At 35.7% G+C, this 13162-nt stretch overlaps 2 protein-coding genes across 2 annotated transcripts in view; both read right to left on the reverse strand.

Annotated features, from left to right (window-relative positions):
- Positions 1-13162, reverse strand: part of igfbp7 (insulin-like growth factor binding protein 7) — a 380063-nt gene that overhangs the window by 294008 nt on the left and 72893 nt on the right. The window lies entirely within an intron of this gene.
- Positions 7400-13162, reverse strand: part of b4galt1l (DP-Gal:betaGlcNAc beta 1,4- galactosyltransferase, polypeptide 1, like) — a 31302-nt gene continuing 25539 nt past the window's right edge. Inside the window, exons 5-6 of the mRNA XM_073820740.1 lie at positions 11251-11355; positions 7400-9200 (exon numbers count right to left, since the gene is read on the reverse strand). Coding sequence (XP_073676841.1) covers positions 9071-9200; positions 11251-11355 — 235 coding nt within the window. The 3' untranslated portion in view covers positions 7400-9070. The remainder of the gene's footprint in view (positions 9201-11250; positions 11356-13162) is intronic.

The raw sequence follows: 13162 nt of genomic DNA on the forward strand, positions 1-13162 counted from the left end.
TCATCAAAACTATCTCAGGTTTTGACATTCTTCTAAGTAACTTTCATTGTCCATGAAAAATAAAGAGCATTTACATTTTCAATTACTTTAATTTTTGGGTGCACTATCCCTTTAAAAATGATTCTTTGCTCTCATCTCAGATCACTGAATATCGCAGATTATTCCAGGGAAAGAGTTAAATGCAGTACACGTCACTTTCCAGCGATATCGTATGCTATTTGAACTGAACTGACGATAAACTGAAAATTGATTATTTACAATAATGCGTTACTTACACACTATGGTGCTGTTTAAATACTGTGCAGTTGCTTTGACACAATCTGTATTGTTAAAAGCGCTATATAAATAAAGGTGACTTGACTTGACTTGACGTCAGTCTAGGTGAGCGACCACAAATGTCTGCCACTGTCTTTTGCGTCTGCATATTCCATGAATGTGCATTTAATGCTTCTCCCGGGGCCTGAGCCCATGAGCAGCACTGAATCATGGGCCATGCATTCGGTGCCAACAAAAATAATCCCTGCCGAGGAAGGAGCATTAGCCAAACGCTCTCTCGCAAGAAGAGAAAACTCTGCTAAATCTTAAATAACAAACACAAGCTTGACACTGACGACCCTGTTGTCTGAATGGACACGATGGGTTTGTGGCTTTCTGTGAAGAGTCCAGTTCAGAATATTAACCTTAAGTACATCACAATCACAGTTCATCATCATTAGCTTGACGTCAGTTATGATTTAATGGCAGGAAACCTCCTTTGAAACTGCTAAAATGGTCAGTATATGCAATACTGTAAGAGTCCTCCCTCTGCTGTGAAAAGCTGCCGTCATGCTTTAGCTGGACATTTGCCTGCACAAGCTGCAGCTGCCCGGCCTCAGTTGTGGTCAGTGGTCATATGCTTTCCAGAATCCTCTTCCTCATCTTTCTCAATGCGTTTTTTGTTCGCCGTCCTCTTCACCCTCCTCCTCCTCACCTCCCTGCTTGCCAGAGTCTTCTACATTCATCTGTAAAGTTACCGAAAAGCACAAACAGATGTCCCTCAACAAATTGGATACATCTCTGCTTCTCATTAGCTCTTACAAAGTTGGCTGGATCAAAGTCGGTTTGGCCTCTGCATTTACTGTTCTGAGGAGCGAATCTGAACATTGTGTGGTTCATACCAGTGATGACAAACCCTAGAATTTTCATAATTATCTTTACGTACTACAACCTGTGGTTATCTTGTTCTGAAATGAGGATTTACTTGCATAAATGGATGATACTATTGTAAGTCAAAACAAGTGGTGGGCCGTTATCGGCGTTAACGTGCTGCGTTAACGTGAGACTCTTATCGGGCGATAAAAAAAAATATCGCCGTTAATCTATTCTCAAAGTTGGGTTGGGAGCTGGTCTATACTATGCAAGCTATGATGACTTTCACCTTGATATTTTAGCGCGGATGTAGGCTATACCTAGCCGAATTGCACTGTAGGGGGCGAGAACGAGTCTTCGAACCTGTGTGTATGCCTACTGTGAAATTACCACATCAAACGAGACGTGCTAACATGGATGCAGCTATGAAGCCGCCGGGTTTGCTTCAGGGCAGGAGCGTTGTTAGACGGTGCCCCAGTGAAAACCTGCTGAACAACAGGTTCAGTTGCAACAACTGAATTGACGCTTCTAAAAGCAACGCAGTTTAACCGAAGACTATGCACGCAGATATCCATGCCCGTGCGCGTCTGTGTATTTAACTGCAATGCGCACGTCGCGCAGCCTTTTACGCAGAAGTACATGCAGTGTAGGAATAGTTGGTTACACTACTTTGTATAGTTAATTGTGTTGTAAATGCAGTTGTCAAGCAGTTTGTGATACATTTTGGAAACAGGAGATTAGCCCCTGGTTTAATTGCGCCACCTGGCTTGAGAAACCCATTCTCAAAGACTTACTTTCATTATTTGGGTAGCACACATATTCTGAATGCCTTCGGCAGAATTCAAATTAGCCATTTTAATCTAGATTAATTCCAAGATTACAGTGAGATTAATCTAGATTAAAAAATTAATCTATGCCCACCACTAGTCAAAATATACCATAATTTCTCCCTCTATAACAAATAACACTTGGTTTCTATAAAGACATTTTAAAGAATTAAGCAATTTAAAAGAATTACCAGTCAAAAGTTTTTGAACAGTAAGGTTTTTAATCTTCTTCTGTTCGGCAAGCCTGCATTAATTTGATTCAAAGTACAACAAAAACAGTAATTTGTGAAATTTTCTGTTGCTTCCAGTGCTTGAAGTGGGCCGGCACTTCTGCCATATTTAATGAATGCAAGCGGAGTCGGTCTACGTTATTGGTGCTGTGGGGTTGATGCGTAAAGCCACATGCTAGTTCTTGTGCTAGTTCGCATTTTCATGAGACCAGGCTCTCGAATCAGTACATTATAACGAAAACAATACCTTAAAATAAAAAAAAATAAAAGAAGCAGGTTTTTGGGATCACATAACTTTCAACGGGTAAACCCCTAAAAAGTCAAAGGATCGTGCAGGCATTCAAACAGGAAGTTAAAAACGATAATAATGCAGAGAATAGTGACTTATGTCCAGATGCCTGTAATTTCTTTTCAGCGATTGAATCATGATCATAATTCAGGATTTTTTTCAGTTATTATTTCATATTACTTTGGTTGTCTGATAACAGAAATACTAAATTATAACAAAGAATTTGGCCTCATCAAATGACAGTATGTGGGCACCTAAAGGCAAACAAATGTAATAATTAATGTACATTTTGCATGTTCAGAAGAAGTGAGCTGCCCTGTCCTGCAAATAATGTAAACAGTGGTTTCACTAATAATAAACACATATTTGCTTAAAGCATCCATATTTGTCCATGCCAATGTTGATTAGAGTATTAAAAACTTTAAAAAGTATTAATTTAAGGTACATTTAGAACAGATAAAAATGTGTGATTAATCGCGATTTAAAAAAATTAATCGATTGACAGCCCTAATATATATATTGAGATATTGCCACCAATATCTCCAGTTGATGAGGTGTCATGAAAACACTCTATAGACATAATTTGAAAACTGTTCAATTGCTTTAGCAAAAATAACATTTGAAAGAACACAGACTTTCGGTTCAATAGCCGCTGTAGGAAAATGAGAAAAATAACAAAACTGTTTGCACTACAAACCAGTGTATTCATAATTAAGATATTGCATTAAAATAATATGGTAAGACACACCAGTTTGCAATATCAAGCAGCAAAACAAACTGTTTTGTACAGCTAAAAATGGCTGGCAGTGAATTAACTCATTAAACTTGCAAATGTTCCCTTACGGGAAAAATAAGGTGGATAGTTCCTCATTCCTCTGTTTTGCTTGTAAAAAATATAAGATGGCATAAAGGTGTTATAGTAATCATTAAACTATTCAAATCATATTTGAGCGATGCGTTCACGAATTGCACTCATAGGTTTGGACTCGACTCACTGGTTAAACAATCCGGTTACAGCGGTTATAACATCTTTCCAAAGCGGAAAGCACACAAACTTATCGTGTAAGTACAGAAGACGTAAAATATAAAGCGTTTGTTGTATTAACTACTTCTGTCTATCATTTATGGTTGTTTTGCACAACGGCTTCATTCATTGCCACTGCACGAAAGAGCAACATCAGCAGAGACTCCACATTTCTCATGTGGTTTTCCAAAGAAAAAAGTAAGTCACAGGTGGAACGACATGACAGGGAGTGACTGATGACATAATTTTAATTATTCACATAAAGTCAACATGAACATTCTTTCATACTGCTAGTCATGTCAAGTATCCTGCAATAAAACAATATTTTAGACACTTAATTTTATTTTCCCCCGATTTCACAGACAAGGCTTAAGCCTGATCCTAACTGTAAGTCTAAGCTGTTTCAATTGACAGAAACTTAAAATATGTCAGTGCCTTTGTTTTGTCTCAAGATGCACACCAGTAATGTTTTTTTTTTTCTGAGCACGTTAAATTAAATTAAATTACTTAAATGTCCTAATTTAACTATGGCCTAATCCTGTTTTAGTCCGAGCCCTGTCTGTGAAACCAGGCCTAAATGTCTTAAAAGTATCCCTTGTGGTTAGAAAGGGTGTTATACTTCTGGTGTGGTTTGTTGATTGTTTTTTTTTTTTTTTTTTTTAGTGTTGACAGAGGTTACAGTATATTGACTTACTCTTCCTGGTGCTCTGCAACTCAGTCTGCGTGGCTTAAACTTCCTTGTTGAATTTTTGTTCTCTGAATCAGGACGCGGCCTGCCTGGAATTCAGACAGGACATGTGGGTCTCAGAGGCCTCCGTATTTTAGGACATGACAGCCAGGTGGGTCTTTCTTTCCTGCAGCCAGAGCTCAAGGTCACTTCATTTCCACACAGGAAAAAAGAAATGCCTACTCATAGTCTGTTTATACCAGCATTAATGTAGCTGACTTCATTATAAATTTCAGGAACATTGTCAGATAACTTCATCATCTGAAGATGGAATAAATCATTAGACATTTAAAAAAAAAAAAAAATGGCAAGGTGAATCTTAAGTAAACCAGTCAGGCACCTTAACATCATAATGATCTAAAGCAAATTTGAGTAAATTTGACATGCACAAATATTTAGTCATAACTTTGCATGTGATGTGTCAACAATATCCTCCACACACACACACCTATATTTGAACTCTTAATATGTAATAATAAAACGCCTATTAGGTAATTAAAAAAACATTTATTTTCTATATGTTTAAAAATACTGTATAACATGTATAATAATTAAGCAAACATTCTTCACAAATGTTAATGATCAAACTCAGTGTTTTCACAATACTGTAATACAAATGTGCTTAATTGTCTTTTTACAATAGGTTGTTTTTTAATTCTTTAGATTTCAGGGTGAAATATGAGCTGCATGTGTTTCTCGGCAGGTCAGCGGCAAGCCACGAGGTTGTTAAAAACATGGATCGTTAATCTTGTCTTGCTGGTTTCTGTGCACTGGGGTGACCTGAGAGTCTCTGGCCAGTTTGTCTACCAGGAAACAGGTTTGTCTCTCCAGGGCAATGCAGACTTTGTGCAAACAGAGTTATAATTCCCACTTCATTCTCTCTGAGTCCTTAAGAATTCCCAAGTTATTTGGCTGTAAATCGTTAGCCAGATCAGCTGGGGATTTCATGTGGAATTGTACAAAATGTTCCACACCTGTGATCATCATTTAGCCACTCTAGTGACAAGAGACAGCTTATAATTTTAAATTTACTGTTATAATAGACTATTGTTATAACAAACACCCAAGATGCTACATGTAAAGATGTGTGTATAGTGCCTAGTGTTGCACATCATGTAAACAGCGGTGGAATTCAATGGATACGCTCCATCTATTAACAACTGAACATTAACTACAGTATCAGCTAATGACATTCTCACTGGATCAAGTTGGCAAACACACCGCCTTGAGAAAACCAAACCATGGCCTATTGTTTATGAGGACTTCCTGATAATGCTGTTTTTGGCCCTGCTTCTTTAGCACTTATAAACAGTATGTCAATACACAGCAGTTTATTGGGTTATCTGATTCGAAGAGGGAAATAATAAACATGTTTATTTGAAAGATAGGACAAAGTCTATCTATTCTTTCATGCATCCTTTTTTGATGTTATAACTAGAGAAATAAACCATTAGCTCTGAGTTAATATAGGGCCCTATGATTTCCGTGATGTGGAAAACCCAGGCAGAATTGCGGAATCTAGTCATAAAAATTACATTTACTGTATAATGCGGAACGTCATGGAATTTGCCCAATTTGAGATGAATAAATCATAAGTAGGTCAGTGCGCTTAAATCAAACTGCAATATGGACTAGTGTTTAAATATTAAGCTGCAAAAATGCTTTTTAAATATGAAATCTGCATGTTCACACAAAACAGAGCAGTCTTTGTTTGAATGAATGGAGCAGACGTGCGGTTTTATTTACTACACAAATGCTGAAGTGCCCATGCTGTGCTTTTAGCCTCTGCATAAACATAATCTCTAGAAATGCTCTAAGAATCACTTCATGAGCATTAAACCATTGTCATGTTATATAAAAACAGAAACTTAAAGGACTTACCGCAGTCAACCCATCAAAATATAAGTTTGGTTTAACTTGAAGAAATATGTTACTTAATATAAATGAACATGCTTTTGATTACAATTTATAGAAACCAAAAAAATTATGAATTTGGTAAAAAAATAAATAAAACTGAATTTGAGAAAAAAAAAAGAATCACATTTCAAAGAAACATATTTTATTGTAATTTTTGTTAAACTTTTAATAAATTGCTTTTTTAGTCTTTAATAGTCTTTTTTATTCATATTTTTTTTAATCAACCATTAAAACAGGGTCTAGAAAAATTAAAACCTGAAAACTTTTTGAATGAATTTGAGGAAAAAAATAAATAAACCGTATTTCATAGGGCCTTAAAAATGATTTTTTTTGTTAAACATTTAATAAATTGCTGTTAAATTGTGCAAGTTTCATGATTTCAATTAATTAGGCATGCTTTTTTATTCATATATTTTTTTTATTTAACCAATAAAAGTCTAGAAAAATTAAAACAAAAAAACGGAACTTGGACAAAAATAAAGCGGATTTCATAGGACCTTAAAATGTAATTTTTGTTTAACTTTTAATAAATTGCTGTTCAATTGTGTAGGTTTCATGATTTCAATTGATTAGACATGCATTTTGATCAATATTTATTTATTTAACCATTAAAACTGTCTTGAAAAATTAAAACGGGACAAAACTAAATTTGGAAAAAAATAAAAAAGGATTTGGGGGAGAAAAAAAACCTTTCATAGGGCCTTGAAAATTAAATTATTATTAAACATTTAATGAATTGCTGTTAAATTGTGTAAATTTCATGACTTTAATTAATTAGACAGGCTTCTGGATTAATTTGTTATTTTACCATTAAAACAGAGTCTTTAAAAAAACGGAATCCATATAAAAAAAATAAAAAAATAAATAACTGAATTTGGGAAAAAATAAAACAGATTTTATAGGGCCTTAAAATGCAGGTTTTTAAACTTGTAATATATTGCTAGTAAATTGTGTAAGTTTCATGATTTCAATCTTTTTATTTGATCATTAAAAAAGTCTTGAAAAAATATTAAATAAATAAAAACAAAACACAGAAACCAGACAAATTAAAATTTTGAAAAAAAAAAAAAAAAAAATGATTTTGAAAAAAATTTTTTATAAAGGCCCTAGTAATATCACAAAGGTCGTCAGACAACAGTTATTGTGTGCATAAAAAGTTTCAATGGCCTGTCAGCTTTTTTTTGCTGTAACGTTGCCATGATACCTATGGCCAAACACATCACATCTTTAATTGGAATTCACAACACACAAGCGGAGTTAAATCAAACACAATTTAATCATTTCATTTCCACAATTCTAAAATTGCGTTCATTGTTCACTGAATTACACTTAAGTAAGAGGATCATCAAAAATAGAAAACAATAGGGTCGAAAAAAACAGAGAAATCAAAGAATTAAAAAAAGGAAATGAAAAGTACAAATAAAATTAATTATGTGCTGGCTCTCAAACAAAGACCATTGTCTAAACATTTTAAAACCTCGTTTTAAACTGACCTAAGAGGGAAAAAAGCTGAAGATTATTTGCCAAAGCTTTTGGTTTGAGAGACAGCATTAGCCGGTAATCCCTTCTGCTTGCGAGTGCTGTGCCGTGTGGAGAGGTAGTTTTCTTTCCTGGTGCAAAGGACTTTTTATAAGGCATTGGAGAGTCTTTAAGCTGGAAAGAAAATCTATGGGTCTTTCGGGGTGCTCGGCACGGAGGGAAAAACGTTGGCTGCGCAACTTAAACGTTCTGTGCATTGTGTACGAGCTGTTAAGTCGCCATCTTGAAAAGCACTTGAGCAAACAGCTGACATACATTCATTTGCTGCGTCTGCATTTCGTCCCCCGACAGAGATGAAAGGCATTTTTGGTTTCCACAATGACAGGTTTTAAAATAAAACACTGTTTTCTTTGTTCAGAAGAATTTAAGCGCAGACCAGCACATGTGAGAGAAAAAAAAAAACACAAGTATCAACAGGTCAATTCAGCAAAGTTCTCAATGGCTTCATGTTTTCATTACAGTAGAGAGCTTGGATATTCTTGTGCCCTTAATAACCAGCATAGTCTGAGAAATTCACAATGCAATTAAGGAGTGAAAACAATTAAATGGAACAGAAGCTTGACCTGATAGTGCTGCAATAAAAAAAAAAACAAATACAGCAAAGATAATGCACCAACTGCAAGGGTGGACATAATGTCTGTTAAGTTGCAAGGCTGCCACTTTGGTGTTCCAGCAAACATAATAATGGTCCAATACGCATCAAGCACTTGAGAATAAAATCCATGCAGGCCGATACATTCAGACATCTCACCCCTTACAATAAGAGATATCATTTAAAGGCTCTGTAAAGTACAAATAACCTGGTACAGCAACAAGATAATGAGATGCAATTTGTTATAAAAGTAAACAAAAATGTGACAGCCCAAAAATGCCAGTTTGCTGGCATATGATTATATCCCCAGCCCTTGATTGGTATATCCCTAATTTTTTGCATTGCTTAGCTTGCTGATTAACAGAATCAATCCTTTAAATATTCACTTTCAAACACACAAACTAAATCCCATACACAGCAACTCACATACTTTGTCATCAGCAATTCAGATCACTTTTAAAATGCTGCTTCCATCAAATGGCTCAAAATATAGTCTTTTTCCTCAGCAGAAGTGTCTGAGACGGAACAAGGTTGGCCTGTCACCTCGAAGACAACCTGAAACCCTTGTGTGCCTCCTTTAGCAGCCGAACAGTTCTGCTACACTGGGCAAAAGGAGTCCAGACTCCTGTGTTCACCATCACATGTGCAAAGATGGCAAAACATTAAGTACTTGCGTGTCTTTTAAAAAAAATATAGAATCCACAACTATCCATTTGACTTGATAGATCAAGGCACATTTGGTTTCGACAGTCAGCGCTGCGGTTTCACTCAGTTTTAGATTGGTCTCTATGCAGGAATCATGGTTTTCCCACATCCACTGTGATTTTGGTGTATAGCTGGTCTTTCTCGATTTGAACAACCTTGTATGTTAATGAATTGATCCCATCGCTTGCCATCGTTTCCCTTGTGTGAGCTATTCGGTCAAACCTGTGACAGGAAATAAACGGAATTAACATTAGGCAAAGCAGGACTATTTATAACCTTGTACATACAGTTAAAGTCAAAAGTTTATATATACCTTGCAGAATATGCAAAGTTTTACCAAAATAAGAGGCATCATACATCATACATGACTTTGTTTCTTCAGCAGAACACAAATGAAGATTTTTAGCTAAAACTGGTGCAGTCTGTCAGCCAAATAATGGCAGTGGATGGGCACCAGACCTTTAAAAGTAAAAAAAATAAAAAACATGCACAGACAAATCCAAATTACACCCTGCGGCTCGTGACGATACATTGATGTCCTAAGACACGAAACGATCGGTTTTTGTGAGAAACTGAACAGTATTTATATCATTTTTTACCTTTGATACACAGCAATATCCATCTGTCCTGATCACGAGTTTATCATTGGGCTGGCGCATCTGGCGTAGTATACGCAAACGCCGTAAGGGGAAACCGGTGAAAAGTCCCGAATGAGCTTGCGCAAGCAAACGTAATCTTTTAGCTTTAAATCTGTTTAAACAATCAGGATAAGCGCAAGTAATTACCATTTTGAATAGCCGCTATACCCACAATCTCTGTGCACTGTGTAAACAATGAGTGTTGTCTTAGGACATCAATGTATCGTCACGAGACGCATGGGGGAAATTTGGATTTGTCTGTGCATGTTTTTTTTACTTTTAAAGGTCTGGTGCCCATTCACTGCCATTATTTGGCTGACAGACTGCACCAGTTTTAGTTAAAAATCTTCGTTTGTGTTCTGCTGAAGAAACAAAGTCACCTAGATCTTGGATGCCCTGGGGGTAAGCAGATAAACATCAAATTTTCATTTTTCGGTGAACTATCCCTTTAAGGCGAGACAGCGCAGGTGAATAGGGTAAAAAAAAAAACTAATAGTTATCACTTTACTTACCCAGTTAATTGATTACACTGATAATTGCAAACATTTTTTGTATTACAAGGTTTTTTTTTAAATATTAGGGTTTAAATATGCAAATTAGGCATTATTTAATTAAATTTGTGCATTTTGCATGAATTTCTAGTACAAAAATCTAAACAATGGATGAAAACAATAAAATGATAAAATGTATAAAATTAAGCAAATTATATATGAACAAATCCCTCTCTAAAAACTTTCAGGATATAGACAGGAATAATAATATAAAGTTTAATGTGTGTGGGGGCTACTGAAGTGTTGATTTATTGCTCAGTGTAGGACAATAAACTCATTTTGATAAAACAGCCTTTAAAAATATCGATTGTAATTGAAATCTATTGACACAAATAGATAAAGTGCTATAAAATAAACACTTAACAGTGTATTTTGGATGTTTTCTTTCTACTAGTCTGAAAAAATGCCAAAATCTCAAACTTGACATGTCTCCCCTTAATATAATTTTTTTTCATATTTCACTGCCCTTCAGAAGCTACAGAAGACACTTACATGTTCCACAGAAGACCACAATAAAACAAATTAAAAAATAAAATACATTTACACTGATCTTTAAATTCGAAACGTTTTCACCCCTGGCTCTCAATGAATTGTGTTTCCTTCTGGAGCATCAGTGAGCGTTTGAACCTTCTGTAATAGTTGCATATGAGTCCTTCAGTTGTCCTTAGTGTGAAAATATGGATCTCAAAAATCAGACAGTCATTGTGGAAAGGGCAAAAATGCAGAGAAACCAAAGAATCTGTGGGACCTGAAGAAGTTTAACTGTTCAAGACGAACAAGGGACTCATGAACAACTACCACTAAACAAAAAAAAAAAAAAACACAGTTGTGGATCATTCAGGTAACATCACAGCATTAAGAATCAAGTGTATGTAAACTTTTGAACAGGGTCATTTTTATAAATTCAACTATTATTTTCTCTTGTGGACTATATGTAAATGTATTTTATGTGAAATATCTTATTCAGGTCAGTACTAAATAAAAAAATAACATTTAGCAGATTCTGCCAGGTGTATGTAATGTACTGAAATTATCAGAGTGCTTAAACGTTTAAAGCAGCCATAAAGTAATAAGTTCTAGTACCTCTGTGGATTAGGGTCGTTTTGTTTGTCTCGCTCATGGCGGATCATTCTACATCTCCCAATCATCCCGTCAGGCCTTGATATAGACATCCCTTTGGAGGAAACCCTGTGAAAACATACAGCTCGTATCAGTCAGTCATAATTAATTCATTTGATTGACAATATTTGACCCCATTGAAAAAAAAAAGATGTTTTGCGACTTTTTAGGGTAACTGTGCCTTTAAAAAAGCCAGTACACATTACAGATACTGATCTTTGCCCATTCATGTAGATACAGGCTAAACTTGTTGGATTGGAAATGGTTTTGCTTGACTTGCTAGATCTTTTTTATCGAGTTTTATCGAGTGCCAGTCAGGTTCCGGAACTACGAGAAAACATTCCCTTCTGCCATTTCACAAGTGAACCATGACTACGGTACTCTCATGAATGGTGGCAGGAAATGACACAAAAGAGAAGAAATTGCTGAATAAAGTTCAAAGTACAAAAATGTATTCTCACAGCTTCATAACATTACGGTTGAAGCACTGATGCCACATGGACAATTTTAACAATTTTCTTACTACCTTTCTGGCCCTTGAATGTGGTAGTTGCGTTGTTGTCTATGCAGGGTCAGAAAGCTTTTCGATTTAATCAAAAATATCTTAATTTGTGTTTACAAAGATGAATGAAGGTCTTATGGATTTGGAACGACATGAGGGTTGGTGATTAATGACAGAATTTTCCTTCACCTCTTGTTTTAACAACCAGGAAAAAGTCCTTAAATGGTAGTTCACCCAAAAACTGTACCTATTATGTCTGTAGCACAAACAGTATAAAAAAAGTTTAGCATTTAAGTGTAGGAGGTTTGTTCAGATAGCACTACCCAGTATTCTTTGGCATTTTAAATATTAAAAGCAGTGTCCTGCTCTGCAAGTATTTTCTGTTTCCTGAATGTTTCACAGGAAAAACAAGGCTATAGCTGAGCAGCTGACAAATGCAGGTGTTCATGCAGATGATGCAAGTTTACAATATTTCCCAGTCCAATGTAACTCTCCACTATCCTTTAAATAACAGTGGTGAAAGTCCCAAAAAAACGCACGATAAACAAGACAGCTGTGGAAAAGTACTGCAACGTGCAATGAGGACGTGACACAGTTAACGTCTTCTGTCTGCACTCTGGCAAGCTGATGATAAGAGGTTTTATCTGCCATGTCCTGCTGTTGGCAGAATGCACTTTCTCTTCCAGCTGTTATGAACACAGAACCAGAGCACTGAAGTAATAATATACTATTAAATTCAACTACATTAGTGATCAACCGTTTGAGGTTTTGTAAAATGTTTTTAAAATAAGCCTTTTATGCTAGTCAAGGCTGCACTTATTTAAAGGGATAGTTCACCCAAACATGAAAACTCTGTCATTAATTACTCACCCTCATGTTGTTCCAAACCCGTAAGAACTTTGTTCATCTTCGGAACAGTTTTTTGTGGATAAAGGCATTTTCGTAGCTTTATAAAATTATGGTTGAACCACTGATGTCGATGTTCTTGGTACTTAATTAGACCTTGAAGTAGGACCCTTGCTGTCTATGGAGGGTCAGAAAGCTTTCGAATTTCATGAAAAAGGTTTGGAACGACATGAGGGTGAGCAATTATTGACAGAATTTTCATTTTAAGAATACACTAAACATTTTGAAATTTCTATTTTAGTTGTCTATGTTTTATATATTTTTAAATATCATTAAGTTGGCTTGAGAAAGCCTAGAGCTTTAACTCTACAAACTCCAAACTCAGCCCAGATCTTCAGACTGATCTGACTCCAGTCTGACTCCACATTTGTGACTAAAAACTACTGCGTACAACTATGAAAAAATATTTAGGAGCACCAGTGCGACTGACCCGATCAGCATATTTGTGTTTGCGCTGAGGGGCGCTTC

Source organism: Garra rufa, chromosome 16, assembly GCF_049309525.1.
Source record: "Garra rufa chromosome 16, GarRuf1.0, whole genome shotgun sequence".
Taxonomy (NCBI): domain Eukaryota; kingdom Metazoa; phylum Chordata; class Actinopteri; order Cypriniformes; family Cyprinidae; genus Garra; species Garra rufa.